At 36.1% G+C, this 17,117-nt stretch overlaps 1 protein-coding gene across 3 annotated transcripts in view; it reads left to right on the top strand.

The window, feature by feature from the left end:
* Window positions 1–17,117, top strand: part of Cpsf6 (cleavage and polyadenylation specificity factor subunit 6) — an 821,382-nt gene that overhangs the window by 457,053 nt on the left and 347,212 nt on the right. For all 3 annotated transcript variants that reach the window (XR_016547729.1, XM_090386823.1, XM_090386824.1), the window contains one exon: window positions 6,102–6,214. Coding sequence is in view for 2 of the 3 variants with exons in the window: in XM_090386823.1 (XP_090242949.1) it covers window positions 6,102–6,214 (113 nt within the window). In the remaining variant the exon portion in view is untranslated. The remainder of the gene's footprint in view (window positions 1–6,101; window positions 6,215–17,117) is intronic.

The following is a 17,117-nucleotide window of genomic DNA, read 5'->3' as shown; positions in this document are numbered from 1 at the left end:
TCTGTGTATATTGATTTGGTGTACCTCTGATGCCATTTCCACCAAATCCACTTTGCCAACCTCTTTCCTACCAGTAATTCGTGAACCCAGAAGCCAATATAAGTGAAGTGTGCCTCATGTTGTTTTTTCCATATGCAGGCTAATGTTACAGTAGACTCAATTTTCCAGGAAAGATAGTAAAAAAAAAAAAAAAAAAAAAAAAAAAAAATTCCCAGGTAATCAATTTCCCGGTTAATCCAAAAATACAGCAAGTCCCCAACATATGTAAGTGATGCGTTCCAGGACTACTTGCGTAAGACGAGTTTTACATAACTCGTGAATGACTAATAAAATATTGCTACTATATCCCTGTAATGTCAAAATTAAAAAAAACCCACATAATATCCTCAGAAGAATGAAGCAAAATAGTTATATATTTTTAATTAGTTCAATTAAAAACTTTAACTGGGGACAGCGGTGAAGTAGCCGGAGTGGCACGTAAGAAAACGAAACATAAAAGGAAGAAAAAACACGTTAGTACTATAAAAACTGATATGTGTTTCGTAGCCTTGGTTATTGTAGTTGACTTCATTGATGGCGATCCCTTCACCGCTTTTCATATTCTGTCTTTCTCCTTTATTATCATGTTCACCGTTGCCACTGACATCTGAATTCGACGTGATACTTATTAATTAATGTTTTTTCATTTTCATACATCCTTATTATTTTGATTTTCTGATCCAACTCGATTGCTTTCCTTTTCTTGATAGATTTACTAGTACCGCTGTCACTCATTCTCTTAGTCGGCACCATGATAACAGTCAAAATTACATTTTCTGAAAAGAACTACACAGGGTTGAGACGAAAGCTCACTATTATCACCCCATGCGAGCTCACATTTTACTAAAGCACATTTCTGGACGTCATCACTGCCATAAAACAATTTTCACTTTACAGATTACTCGGCTTTTCTGTTACTGCAATTCATTGGTAGTAAACTCAATCGTATTGCATTTGCGATAATACGGATAGCTGGAATACTGTGTGTTTTTAATTTACAGTATTATAGTGAAATGTGTCCACTTCACTGACATCTTCAGTCATATAAAAAATATATAAATAATGTAACGTAAGTCTGAAGCTACGTAAGTCTGGGACTTACTGTATAGAAAAATGTTCAGCAACCTACGTAAAAAGTATGGCAATAGATAAAGAAGCGAAAAAACATACCACGCACTACTTGCGTGTCCAATACGATGCTTCCCTTTATTTTTTTCAGTGTTGTGTACGGTTTGGTCACCAACGTTATAATGGTTCTTTAGAGATTTAACGGATGTACTGTTTTCAAACTTTTGAATAATTTCAAGTTTTTGTTTAATTGAAAGAACAACTCTTGCAGTTGCCCATCATTTTTGCGATTTCTCAACAAAATAAATAATAATAATAAAAATACTGATAGCCCTGACATAAATAACGTAACAAAATTTGCCTTATTTTGTGCTGACTGAACACAACAATCAACACTAAAACAAACTAAACGATTGTCTCTCTTTTTTTTTTTTGAATGGTGTTTGTGAAGACCGTGGGGGTTGCAAGAAAATAGGTACACTAATCTCCCAATGACGACTTATAACGCCGCTTCTTGTTATTACTTGAATTTTACGTCTTGTTGATTTTTTTTTTTAAAAATAATTTGGAGTTTTGAACTGTCCCAGTAAATCGAGAGTCTGCTGTATTTTCTTTACTGTGAAACCCTAGCATCTACTTTCCATAATGGGTAATATTGTATGAAGCCTTTCAAATAATAAAAATGTCTCCTCCTCCTTCTTCTTCTTTTTATATCTGGGCTGTAAGGTAAGAATGTTAATCCTACCATGGCTATTTTCTGCATTCAACATCTATGTAGCGAACTCCCTTCTGTTCTTTCTATAGCAACCTAAGTTTGTTTTGCTTGCCATAGATTGGATAATTGGACAATGATTTTCTTGATTTTTTGTAGTGCAAATATCTTACTGCTCATTTAAATTTTTTTATGAATGTATTTAAATGTAGGGCTGTTTAGATAAACAAACTTACATTTACATATTACAATCAACAAGTTCCCAGACTGACCACTCAGCCCTGCAGTCTACAAATTTAGCTTGATTTGCTGTTGTCAAATTTCAAGTTTCAACCTGCATTTACATCAACATATAGTATGCTTCATTGCTGTATGGGTTTATTTTATTTTATTCTGAGTTTAAAAAATGTCAAATTTTGAACATCAGTCTTTGAAACACTAGTAGTCATACCCTGATTAATGTCCATGGTCGTCTGTTCCACCATCTACCAACTTAAGAAAAATCATGCTCCCGAATGTTGGAAATGAAATGTTGGGTTTACAGAGAGTATTTTTCATGTTGTACTATGTTTCAATGGTATTATAGATACTAGCAGAGGAACAAAAGTCTAGCAGAAGATGACTTTGCTGGATGAACATTTAAATGCTCAAATACAAAAAAATTAAAACAGTCGGACAACTTGTGCTTAAGAACAGCTGTGTGACTGTTGATAAACTTGAAGAAGCTTTAAAGATTTCACATGAACCTGTTATGAATTTTAAGCAATGATTTGAACATGTATCAGTTTGTTCCTCATGCGTTGGCTCGGAAGGTTACTGATAATCTGTGTAACAAGTGAGTCGCAATTTATGGCCATATGAGAATAGCAATTTATGATGATCAGTTGCTCCTAGGTTCTGTTATCACTGAGTATGAAACTTGGAATTTTTCCTATAATCCAGTAACAAGACATAAATCGTCAACTTGGAAATCATCTAATTTGCTATAATCAGAAAAGTTTTGCAAAACATAGGTTGAAAGGAAAAGTGATGTTAGAAGGGTTATTTTTTGACCATCGTGGTATGCACTGTTAATACATTCCTCAAGGTGCCACTGTGAAAGGCTATTCAACAGAGGTGTACAGAACACTTGACAGTGAAAAAGTGAAGTTGTATCCCAGTAACTTGCACACTGCTCATTTCTCATTTCAAAAGCATGCTAAATAAAATATGTTTTACGATGTCCACTTAACTCGCCTGACTTCTCGCTTTGCAGTCTTTTTCATTTTTCCAAAAATTAAACAATTTTATGAGGCTTTTCCTTCCAGAGCAAATAAGAGGTTAATGATGCAACTTGAAATACTCTCCATGCTATCCAGCCAGAACAGTTCCAGAACTGCTATTGGCAATTGTAACAGTGATACAAAAGTGCATTTACTCCCAAAGGAAGTACAGGCCCTCCCTGGCTTACGTAAATGACCTCAGAAGTTGAAATTTTCACTATTTATCTCTTTAAAAGGTAATTTTCATAATGGAAATTGCACTACACTTTCGTTGTTATCATATGTCGGTTATAAGAATCAACTTTGTGATATTTTTCTAAAGTGCATTTCTGGAGGTCATTACCATAAAACAATAAAAACAATTTGCACTTTCTTTGTTATTGGGCTTTTCTTTTAGCGCAATGTATTATAAATGGGTAGTAAACTCGATCTTATTGCATTTGCAATAATACTGATAACTGGAATTCTGGGGGTTTTTACATTACACTGCAGGTAGTTCCCGACTTTACGAGTTAATTCGTTCTTATTGCGTGCTCGTAAAGCGAAAACTCATAAAGCAGGAATTCATTTCCCCTAGACATAATGTTAAAAATAGGGGTTATGTTCTCAACAATGAAATTAGTTAGCTAAATTAGTCTATGTTTAAACAATGATTGATTTATTCATAGCCTGTAAAATTAAGCAAATTTTAATAATAAAGAAATTATTTACTACTTACGAATGTTAAAGAATGTTTATTCTTCGTCATTATCGACTAAATGCACACTCGTTATCACTCATTATTTATTGACTCGGCACTCGTTGGTTTGTTGCACAAGGAGGAGGAGTCTTCAGAAATGCTTCAAAAGGCATTTATTTCCAAGATAATCTCTTTTATTTATAAATTCCAGTAGCATGCATAAGCATTTTTTAATGGAACGCACAAATTGCAACTAATATGATTTGCGTGAAGTAACAAGTTTACAGAGATTTAAAAAAAAGAATGAACAGAAGATTCTGAAAATTTATTTATGTTTTTTATACGATTGAAGATTTCAGTAAAGGGGAAATGTCATTTTACTAAAATAACATAAAAAACCACACAATTCCAGCTATCGATATTTTTGCAAATGCAATAACATGGAGTTTACTCCCCGTTTATAATTGCTTGCACTAACAGAAAAGCCCAATAAACAGGAAAGTGCAAATTATTTTTATTGTTTTATGGTAGGGACCTCCAGAAATGTGGTTTAGAAAAATATCACAAAGCCGTTCAAAATTGTTTCTTATAACGGAACATATGATAAGGTTGAAAGTGTAGTGCATTTTAATATTTTGAGTTGGTAACTAATACAATTTACACTATAAAAGCGACCTTTTAGAGAGCGGAAATTTCAACTTCTGAGGTCGTGGAACGAATTACCAAAAAACAATGTGTTATTCAGTTCGCATTATGATATTTTCACCATACAATGGTGTCTCTGGAACGGATTAATATCGTAAAGTGGGGAACACTGTATTGTATAGCTACACGTGTGGTTTTAAATGCGGTATTTATGAATGTTTAACATTCATTTTTTTGCAATTAATGTTCATATTTTTGATTTTGTTGATACATGTTGCTTGAAAAAAAAAAAAACCCACAACACAGGAATTGCATGTATTATGGTGAAATGAATTCCCCTTCACTCAACTCTTCAGTCATATAACAACGTAAATAAATTTTCGGAATCTTCTCTTCATTCCTATTAAGGTATTATAATGATGGGAAAGTGACCAACAAAATGTACAAGTGGTGGTAGTGCCAGGGAATGAAACAAAATTGATTTAGAAATGAAGATGCAACCCCAGGGGCTCACATCTTGTGAGTGTGGGTTTGGCACACCCAAGGTCCTGAGCTGGATATCATCATTCTTCTCTTTCTAGGTGATTTCCTTCTACTTCTCTTTCTCTCCTCTCTCTCTCTCTCTCTCTCTCTCTCTCTCTCTCTGAGTAACTTGGGAATTTATTTATTTATTTTTTTTGGCTGGTGCAGCATAAGCCTCAAGCTTCCTTGCACCATATAGCTAATAATAATAATAAAATGATTAAGAAGTATGAAGCAGGAAAAAGTTTGTCATCTATTGCAAGGGAATTAGGTCTCGCTGCTTCAACAGTGAATACTATTTTAAAGGATAGTGCGCGTATAAAACACATCTTTAAGGATCAACACACTTAAGATCAACAGGGATCACAAAGCAGTGTTCAGGTGTTATATCGAACATGGAAAACCTATTAATAATATTGATGGAGAATCAGGTTCAGAAGCAAGTGCCCCTGAGTCCAAATTCAAGCAAAGCAAGAAGTATTTATGAAGTTATTTAGGATAATTATGGCAAACCACAAGCCAAGTTCGTACCAAGAAACGGTGGTTTACTAGATTAAAGCATTGCACTGTTTTCCAAAACATTAAAGTATGTGGTGAAATTTTGTGATGTGTTGGAAAAATCCCATTTGAAATCTCCACAGACCTCAACTTCCTGCAGCTGCATGCTTATCAGCTGGAGAGTTCATTCTGACAATGATGCTCGAAAGGTAAAACTTGCTGGCGCTATGCCTGTTTTCTCTCTCTTTTTGTAATTTTTTACACTTTTGTCATTTTTCCTGTGCATGAGATAAAAAAATTTAATGAATAATTCTATTTATTTATTCAGATATTCTATTCAAATTCTATATATTCTATTCAAATTCAGCAAGCATAGTTGTGAGTGCTGCATAAGCCTTTCGGGAAATTCCGACTTACGTAGAGTTTCACGGAATCCAACCCTTACATAATTAGGGGAGTGGCTGTTATTTGATAGTCTGCATCCAGGTTTAGTTTTGTTTAATGTGCAAGTCCAGGAACTTTTTGAACCAAACCATATAATTTGTTTGCAGCTCATCATCTAACATATCAAAATCTAAGAATTTAAAACAGTTATTTTCATAACTATGCACATATTAATATGTTAGGAAACAGCATTAAAATTATTATTTGAAGAAAAAATATTTTTATTTTATAGGGCAGAACCTCCAAATCCTTCAATCAATGATGCAGAATTTGAAGAAATTATGGGACGAAATCGTACTGTTTCAAGTAGTGCTATTGCTAGAGCTGTTGCAGATGCTAGTGCAGGTAATTTGCATATTATTTTACTGCTTTTTTTTGTACAGTCTGTCCTCGTATAGCACGATAGTTGTGTTCCTAGAAACCCTCGTGCAATGCAAAATCGTGCAATATAAACAACAGGCCCTGTGGGAAAAGTGGGGTTAGGTGCCAACCACCCAAGATTGAACACACATTTGTAACCAAAACACAATAAATAGTCGGGTAATTTTAATCGTTATAAAATACGTAAGTATTTTATAGCGATTAAAATACGTAATAAAAAATATATTTTTTTATTATAATATAATAAATAATAAAAATAAATATTTTTTATTATTTATTATATTATAATAAAGTATTTTTAGTGTTTTTTAATACTAAAAAAGTATAAATTATAATACGTAAGTCGTAATAAAATGCTTACGTATTTTATTACGACTATTACGTAATAAAATATTGCTAATGCTTTTGCTTCTATCGTAAGCAAACTTGTTTTTTGTTTGATTTTCTATCCAAACAGATGACAGCCGTTCCATCTCTTCCAATTTTTGTTTCTTAATCTAATGGATTTTAATTACACTTTGAGGTGTTCCCGCTATGAAAGTTGTTTTTATTTTCTCCGTATTCTTTGCAATTCTCGGCGTTGCCTCATTTAGGTCTGTAGCACGTGGAATATCACATGGTCTTTCATTTCGCTCAAAGCGTTTCCCAATTTCAAAATTTTTCTCTATCGACAGAGGCGGACTGGCCATAAGCCTTACCCGGGAAATCCCGGTGGGCCGGAGGCCAGTGTGATTTTGGCCATAAACTGTAGTATGAGGCCACTATAAATTTTCCCGGGTAAGAATTTTTTACTCAGTCCGCCTCTGTTTATCGATATTGCTTTTTTTTTTCTCTCTCTCTTAATCTGCAGTGTCTTCGCCAGGACGCTTCCTTTTCACACTTTTTAAATATTTTACTCATTTTTAGGGAATAAAGCACAATTACAAAACAAGGAGGCATGCTTAATACACATAAACAAAACTGCGGGCGTATAGCAACTGAATAAACAACACTGTAAAGGCCGAGATACACTATTAACACCCCACATTTTACTAAAGCACATTTCTGGGGGTTACTACCGTAAAACAATAAAAACAATTTCCAGTTTCGTTTCTGCTAGTGGAATCTGTTATAAACTGGTAGTAAACTCCATCTAATTGCATTTGCGATTATACCGATAGCTGGAATTGTGTTGGTTTTTACGTTATTATGGTGAAATGTGTTTCCCCTTCACTGATATAAAACACATAAATACATTTTCAGAATCTTCTTCATTCCTATCGTGTTGCGTTCGGTTGGGGTGATTCCGCATTCGACTGCCATTTCTTGTAAACACAAAGGCGAATCGTGCATAAGCGAATTCGGTTCGTGTTATATAAGATAACGTTCCCCTATTTATAAATCATGTATGATAGAATTCGTGTAATGTAAACACGTGTTATACGAGGACCGACTGTACTTAGAGGAACTCACAAACTTATGTAATACTTGACTTGCAGAAATTCGACTTTTGCCAGCCGGTGCAGACTTAAAATAAATATGGAAACATATATTGCATCCCGTAGGAATAAATAAAGGTATCTTGAAAATATCGTAATGTGAACCAAATAAAACATTGTTTTTTTTTTTATATATATATTTTTAATTCGTTCCAAGTCCTTGTCAGCTGAAAATTTCGCTGTATTACTAAGCTATTTATCTCTCTAAAAGGTCATATTTATAATGGAAATTGCACTACCCTTTTACCGTTATCATACGTTGCCGTTATAGGAATCAATTTTGAACACCTTTGTTGTAATTTTCTAAAGCATGTTTCTGCAGGTCACAACCATAAAAAAATAAAAACAATTTGCACTTTCCAGTTTATTGGACTTTTCTGTTAGTGCATCTAATTATAAAAAAGGATAGTAAACACGATCTTATTGCATTTGCAATAATACCGATAATTGCAATTATGTGAGTTTTTATGCTATTATGGTGAAATGTGTTCCCCTTCACTGAAATCTTCAATCATATAAAAAATAAATTTTCAGAAACTTCCTTTCATTCCTATTTACATATTACAATGATGAAGGGAAAGTGACCAACAAAAAGTACAAGTGGTGGTATTGCCAGGAAACGAAACAAAATTGATTGACAAATGAAAATGATTAAGAGATACGAAGCAAGACAAAGTGTGCCCTCTATTGCAAGGGAATTAGATCTCGCCACTTGAACAGTGAATACTGTTTTAAAGGGCAGTGCACATATAAAAGAACATGTCAAAGGATCAATGCACTTAAGTTCAGCAGTGATCACGAAACAGCATTCAGGTGCTATATCGAAGATGAAACAGCTGATAATAATGCAAATGGAAAATCAGATTCAGAACCAACTGCCCCTGAGTCATTCAAGCAAAAGAAACAAGTATTTCTAAAGATATTAAGGATAAGAACCGCAAACCCCAACCCAAGTTCGTGGCAAGAATGGATGGTTTAGTAGGTTCAAGCATTGTGCTGGTTTCCACAACGTTAAAAATATGCAGTGAAGTTGCCAGTGCTGATTCTGCAGCTGCAGAGAAATTTTTTGATGTGTTGGAAAAAATTATTGATGAAGGTGGCTATTCAACACAGCAAATTTTTAACTTTGACGAGACTGCTCTGTATTGGAAAAAAATGCCAGATCGAACATACATTGCCAAAGAGGACAATACAATGCCAGGTTTCAAGGCTTCAAAAGATAGGGCCACGCTCTTTCCTGGGGCTAATGCAGCAGGAGATTAGAGATTAAAACCATTGCTTGTGTACCATTCTGGAAATCCTCGTGCATTTAAGGACATCAGTAAAGGCAGTGTATCCGTGCATTTCTGATCGAACCAGAGAGCATGGATAACAATATCACTCTTTGAGGATTGGTTTAAATGCTGCTTCATTCCCAAGGTTGAAAAATATTGTAAACACAAAGACGTTCCTTTCAAGATTTTGCTTCTATTAATGACTTACTAATGACCTTGCACAGGTTGTTCATTTACTGACAAGAATACCGGACAATCCTAATCATACAGCCAACACACTTGATCTTTTTCTCACAAACAGCCCTTCTAAGTACACTGTCGAAGTGAGTGGTCCTTTAGGCACCTCAGATCACAACTTCGTGATTGTCTCTTCTCCAATGGAGCTCTTATCTCATGGCTATTCCCAACCTCGTATTATTTGGCATTACAAGAATGCAAAATGGGATGACCTGTGAGATTTCTTTTCCTTGGTCGAATTACTGTTTCAAAACTTCTGATGTAAATGTTTGCTAAGATCCTGTCAGCGAAATTATTCTTGTAGGAATTGAATTGTTTATTCCACACTCCCCTTTAAAATCTCATCCTTTATCTAAACCTTGGTTTTCCAATAAATGTGCTAAGGCTGTTCAAGAGAAGAACGTTGCATATTGTAATTGGATTGTTTCCAAATCTTCGGTTTCATTTTCTGCCTACACCAAAGCTCGCAACAATTGTAAAGCAGTTATTAATCAGTCCAAACTAGATTTTGAATAGGCTAAGAGTAGAAAACTTGCTTCTTGCACTAATAGTAGCCGAGCATTCTGGTCTCTTGCTAAAGCTGTTGACTGCAACTTTTGCCCGTCTCTGCTCTTATCTCTGTCAAAACCAGATGGTTCTGTTGTCACTTCAGCCAAAGATAAAGCTGACCTGCTAGCATCCCATTTTTCTTCCAATTCATGTATTAATGATCTTGGTAAAACATCTCCAATCATTCCCAATACGCTCCATTCAATGCCTCCTGTGGTCTTCTGTCAAAAGGACATCAGAAGGATTTTGACGGATCTTGATGCTAACAAGGCTCCAGGTCCTGATGATATTTCTCCACTTGTTCTCAAAACCTGTGTTCCTGAACTTACTCCTGTTCTTTGCCGCCTTTTTTCACTTTCCTATTCCAAAGGTGTTTTTCCTTCCGCTTAGAAATTTGCTCATATCCAGCCCATTCCTAAAAAGGGTGACAAATCCCTCCCATCCAATTATCGTCCCATTGCAATTACAGCAATACCTCACTTAGCACTGCTTCAAACAGCACGGTTTTCAATTAAGTTTAAGTTGAAAATTTACTATACACATTAAAACTCGTTCAATTGCTTAGACACGTACTCTACATATATGCTGTGTTGTCTCAGCCTAGTTGGCGCCTCCGTAGCCAGGTGGGAACGAGCACCAGTGCGTAGCACAAGCTTCTTGATTAGACCGGGGTTCGAGCCCGTCACCACCAAATACGGAGCATGCGGGAAGGTCAGGGAATGACCACCGCACCGGAGCAATATGGCCTTAGTTGCTAATGCTCCTAAAAACCAAATAACAGCAATAACAGTCTCAGCCTAGTTAAACGTACATATATGCTGCAGTGCCAACTTGCTCCCCTCAGGCAGTCGGCGGCACCATGCAACAGTGTTCGGTATACTTAATCCATTATGATGAGACGTGATTGCTTTTCAAACTTTTCATTTCACAATTTATTTTTTACTCCTTTAAATACAAACGAAAATATATCTGCATCTTGGATAGAAATCACTGTCAACAACATGTCAACAACAATTTGGCAACATGTTTTGGCCCATTTGGCAAATGATCCCACTGGTTTTCAATCGCAAGTTTAAACAACTGCCAAAGAATTTTCAACAGAAGAATTGGAGAAAGATTTTCGGAAGATTTACATGGCCTGCGAGGCGATTATGAATGGAGAACTGAACGTTGAACATAGTATAAAGATATGCCAAATTTTACAAGGTGGGATTCGATGCTCCAAAGACTTGTATGCCGAGAAAAAGAAGAGACGACTCCACCATACTTTATTGAAATACCTAAATAAACAATAACGCTTTTTTCTCATCTCTCATGCTGTTACCTTTTCATTAATTAAAATTTCTCAGTATTTTTTTTTTTTTTTTTCAAATCCATTTAATTGGCTATCAAGTGCAAATTGTTTATAGACTTTCTCTGGTACGCATTCAATTAATTGTACCTCAAACAGCACAGTTTCACATAACACGAAATAGTTTTGGTACCAATTATCAGTGCTATGCGGGGTATTGCCGTACTTCTATTCTTTCTAAAGTAATGGAGAAATCAATTAACCGTCAACTCTTAAACTATCTAGAAACCTTCCATCTAATCCATGATTGCCAGTATGGATTCCATCAATGTTGATGCACTAGTGATATTCTGGCTTATATTATGCATTTATGGACAAATTCAATGGAAAAATTCGGTGAAACACAAGCAGTTGCTGTTGACTTCTCTTTCGATCGTGTTTGGAATAAAGGTCTTCTAAACAAGCTTGCATCTTATGGTTTGCCAACCAACTGTTTTTTGTTATGTTATTATTATTATTTGGTTTTTAGGAGCATTAGCAACTAAGGCCATATTGCTCCGGAGATATGCGGTGGTCATGGGCTCGAACCTCGATGTAATCAAGAAGCGTGTGCTACGCACTGCTGCTCCTGTCCACTTGGCTACGGAGGCGCGTACTGTTTTTTTTGTAATTGGTTATCCAGTTTTCCTCTCATCGCTCACTGAGGGTGATGGTAGATGGCTCTCTCTCTCTCTTCTAGCTTCTCCACTAATGCTGGTGCCCCCCCAAGGTTTAGTTCTTTCCCCTACTCTTTTCCTCTTGTATATTAATGACTTTCTTCCATTGACTGTAAATGCTATCCATAGTTTTGCCAATGATAGCACATTGCATTCCACTTTCCATTTTGAGAAACCTTGCTCTGCTCAATCAGCTTCAACTTCTCTAAAATCCGCTACCAATTCCTTAAATGCTGATCTCCAGATAGTTCTCCAGTGGGACAAAGACAACTTAGTTGATTTCAATCCTAAAACTCAGTCTTGTCTTATATCTAGCATATATCTTCTTCTGCTCCTATGCTTGCTTTTTGTGACACTTTGATTTCTAGGCAAAATGATATATCTCTTTTGGGGATTACCCTGACTTCTAATCTCTCTTGGCACATGCACATTAGAAATATTGCTTCCTCTGAATCTAAAAAACTTGGTTTTCTCTTTTGCTCTCGGTGTTACTTTTCTTCCAAACAGCTGTTCACTCTGTACAAATAACAAATACACCCTACCATGGTATATTGTTTCCATATCTGGTGTGGTGCCCCCAAAATCTCTCTCTCAGGCTTCTAGATTCCATTTAGAAGAAAGTAGTTAGGTTAATTAATGACTCCTCTCTAACAGAGTCTCTCCACTCACTGTCTCATAGACGTACTGTTCCTGCTGCATGCCTTTACTGCGGATACTTCCATTGGCACTGTTCTTCTGAATTGGCTTCTATAATTATACCACTCTCTCTTTCAAAACAGTCTGAACACGTGCCGCTACCAGCCAACATCCATTTACTGTCCAACTTCAAACTCGCAGAGGAATCAACTTTTCTTCTATCTCATTTATTCATTCAACTTGTTTTCTGAAGTAACCTTCCTTCGTATGTATTTCCTGAAAATGACAGTCTACAGAAATTCAAGTCTAATGTCAACGAATATCTCCTTTTGTCTTCTCAATCTCTCCTAAGTACTATAGGTTCTAATACATCTCGTGTTTGCGGTAAAACATTAAAAAATTTAAAAAATTAGATAATGCTTCTGGACATCCTATGCACTAGATGATTTCGATTCGAACGTAAGAGCCATATTTTTACTGCCAAACACGACTTCATTCATCCAACTTATGGATCAGGGTGTTATTTCGAATTTAAAAGCATACTATTTACGCATGACATTTCCTCAGGCACTGTCTGCAGTAGTCGATGAGAAAAATTTTACGTTAAGAGACTTTTCGAAATTGTACAACATTTACCACACCATCTTAAGCATTAAAAAAGTCTGGATGGAAATTACTAAAAGTTGTTTAAATGGTGCATGGAAGTAAATATGCCCATGACGTGTAAAAGCCTTCGAAGGATATGAAAAAGATAATCATATGAAGAGGAGGTTACAGATAAGATTGTAAAGGTTGCAGAGCGACCTTTACAATTAGTTGGAGGTTGATGCCAAAGACGTGGAGGAGTTAATAGAGGAAGAAGAGAAGGAATTATCTAATGAAGAACTTATTGACTTTCAGGCAGCGATAGTGAAAGAAGAAAATGCTGACAAAGCTCAAGATTAACCGAATGAGAAGCTGAGATGCTTCATCACCAGAGAGGTGGTAATGGCAAGCTTTGACAGCGAATGATGCATGGTTCTTAAAAGTTAACAGAGAGGTGAATAATATGCTTGCTTGCTACGAAGAAATCTTCGATGAAAAGGAAAAGCAACCGTCCAGTCATTCATTAATATGTTCCTTCGTAAAGTTGAGCGGCCGACCCCTTTTAAATCTCCACAGTACTTTAACTACTGCAGCAGGGTACTTATCAGCTGAAGACGTAGATTCTGACAATGATGCTCGAGAGGTAAAACTTACTGACGTTATGCCTATCTCCTCTTTTTTTGTAATTTCATTATTTTGAAATTTTTTTAAATTGCACTCTTCTAATTTTTCCTGCTCATGAGATAAAACATTGAATAAATAAAATAATAAATAATTCTATTTACATGTTCATCAAACATTTCTTTTTTGATTCAATCATTTCAGTGAGCACAATTGCAAGTGCTGTACAAGCATGGGGGAAATTCCAACTTACGTAAAATCCGAATTGCTGAGCGTTCCGCAGAACGCATCCTTTACATAAGTTGGAAGTTCCTGTTTCATTCTTTCAAACACACACATATATATATATATATATACGCACACTGTCTCCAGGCAGAACATTATGACCACCTACCTATTAATAGGTATGTCTTCCTCTTACTGCCAGTGCCACTGCTACACAGTGAGGCATGGCCTCTGTGTAGCAGTGGCACTGGCCTCTATATGGCCTCTGGACATTGCAAGAAGTCTACTATGTCATGTTGCCTAGATTGCATCCCATATCATATATCTGTGATAGTCCACTTTGGAAGATCCAAATGCCAGACTGTCGATCTACATAATCCTAGAGATCTTCATGAGGTTTATATCTGGTGAATTTGGTGGTCAAAGTAGCATTGAAAGTCATTTTGGTGTTCAGTGAACTACTCTCAAACAGTACCAGCAATGTGGCTGGACACATTTTCATGCTGCAATACACCTATGCTGATAGATAGTTACAATGAAGGGGTGTGCCTGATTGGCCATAATAGATAGGTAGTATTTAGCATTCAGAGCACAGTGTAGAGATTTGAGGGCCCAAGAGATTCCCAAGAAAATATCCAACCAAACTAGAACACTGCCACCACCTACCTGTTGTATTAGGAAATCTGAGTGGTTCCACAGTTTTTCACTGTACCCTCTATCTACCATTCACATAGCATAGCAGGAAACATGATTCAGGGAAAAGACAACTTTTATCCAGTCATCGATGGTCCATTGACACCATTCAAATGCAAACTTTAGACTTCATTGGCAGTGGGTGGTCAATGACCTTGACTGGGTGCCTATGCTAACAGCCCATACAGAGGAGAGCTCATAGGATCATAGTCTTGGAAACACTAGTAGTCATACCCTGATTAAAGTCCACGGTCAGCTGTTCCACCATCTACCATCTATTGGCTTGCACATGGCCATTATTGAGGTGTGAGCATCCACCATTGGCCCGGCAACTGTTGCTCTATCCACTCTTGGAAAACCTTAACTACAGCAGTCCGTGTACAGCCCAGATGGTTCACATTTTCCCTAATACTGCCATCGTTCAATGAGTACCAGACAGTCATCCCTTTTTCAAAGTCTCTCAGATTATATACCCTATCCATATCTATCAAGTACTTTGAATGGACACAAACCGGCAGTATCACATTTACCAGTTTTCACGAGGAAACATGTGCCACCACGCAGGAGGGAACAGCTAATCGCTAAAACATGGAGGGTAGTTGTATGTGCTGATCGCCCTCCATGTACATGGGGGACCCCCTTGCTGTTTAGGATTCATTCACTATACGATCAAATCACTTTACGATGGACTCTCCTTAATAAAATACCGTTCACTATGCGCCTCCGTAGCCAGGTGGGAAGGAGCAGCAGTGCGTAGCACACGCTTCTTGATTAGACTTGGTTCGAGCCTGTCACCACCAAATATGGAGGATGCGGAAAGGTGAGGGAATGACCACCGCATATCCCGGAGCAATATGGCCTTAGTTGCTAATGCTCCTAAAAACCAAATAACTAACTAACCGTTCACTATACGATATGTGGTAAGCGCCGATCATTGTGATTACGTTTGTGAATTGAATTTTAATTCTATTAAACAGCAATTCTAATAAGCGAAAATAGGAGGATTATCCACAGGCTATAAAAATAATGATCACAAATTTACACTTCATTACATTACCAATTAACAAAATTAAATGATACATAAAAATCAGAAGAATATTTTCCATACTAAGTAGTTGATATTTCTCTTCACTTACATTTGGGATAGGGGGTTGTAAAATTTAAAACAATGAAAAAGATAAGCAATCAATAACAAAGAACATGGCATGCACAAATTGCAACTAACACGATATGCGCAAGTGAAATTCGGAGTAACAAGTTTATGAAGCTTAAAAATTTAGAATGAAGAGAAGACCGACCAGGCTAGCCGGGTGGGTAAAGTTCCTGCCTGGAAACCCAAAGGTTGTGGGTTCGAATCCCGCCTCGGGCTTGGATCAGAATAGAAATGAGAAAACCTTGGGAAGTGCAATATATGGCCACAGAAGCCGATGCACCAACAACTAACAAAAAAAAAAAAAAAAAAAAAAATGAAGAGAAGGTTCTGAAAATTTGTTTTTTATGATTGAAGATTTCATAGAAGGTGAAACACATTTCACCATAATTATGTAAAAACGCACAGAATTACAGCTATCGATATTATCACAAATGCAGTTAGATTGAGTTTACTACCCATTTATAATAACTTGCACTAACAGAAAAGACCAATAAAACAGAAACTGCAAATTATTTTTATTGTTTTCAGGTAGTGACCTCCAGAAATGTGCTTTAGAAAAATATCACAAAGGCATTCAAAACGGATTCTTATAACCCAGGGGTCGGCAACATTTTTTGAGTGAAGAGCCATTTTTTATCTAATAAAAAAAAAAAAAAAAAAAAAAAAGACAATCTGAAGAGCTGCACCTCAGCTTGATCTGGGAGTGGGGGGGGGTATAGTTTTTTAAGAAATAGTTTAGAGTGGGAAGGTGTTTTTTAAAAAATATATATTTTGAAATATTATTTATTAATACTGAAAAAACGTAGCAAATATCCAATTAGGTAGGAATTAATGTGACATTTGCTGCTGCACTTCTTGAGAGAGTCTCTCGACATCAGGCAAATATGCCGTAATTATAATCTTTAAACATGCTGAGAGACTAGCATTGTTCAGGTGATTTCTTGGCTTATTTTTAGTATAGTTCATGTTCGAAAATATTTGCCAGCAGAAACCAAAAACTGAGAGAAGTCCAAATGAAAATACAGTCGAACTTCCCTATAACGAATTTGATAAATCCGGCGAAAAAATTCGTTATACAGAGAATATCTTTTTTATTAGAAATTGTTATCTAATTAGAAAATGAAAACGAATCTACATTTATTTTTAATGTATTTTATTTCAAAAACACTTATTTAAATTACGTTTACACAATCAATTTTCGCCGGTAAATATCACAAATTAAAAAAATCTGTAATTTTCGTTTGCACAGTACAATTAAAAAATTGTCTGATTTTCAAAGAAAACCTCACATTTGTTCAGAGCATTGAAAACATTATCAGGAACATTTTCACAAAACTGTAGACCCATATGCACCGTTTTAAAAGCGTTAATCATTTCTTCACAAGTTGGCTTTTCTATGGGTTGTTCTG

The sequence above is a fragment of the Mastigoproctus giganteus genome, chromosome 12 (genome assembly GCF_048544385.1).
Source record: "Mastigoproctus giganteus isolate SK-2022 chromosome 12, ASM4854438v1, whole genome shotgun sequence".
Taxonomy (NCBI): Eukaryota; Metazoa; Arthropoda; class Arachnida; order Uropygi; family Thelyphonidae; genus Mastigoproctus; species Mastigoproctus giganteus.
The sequence above is the reverse complement of the archived record's forward strand: the minus strand, read 5'-3'. Positions and strand labels throughout refer to the sequence as shown.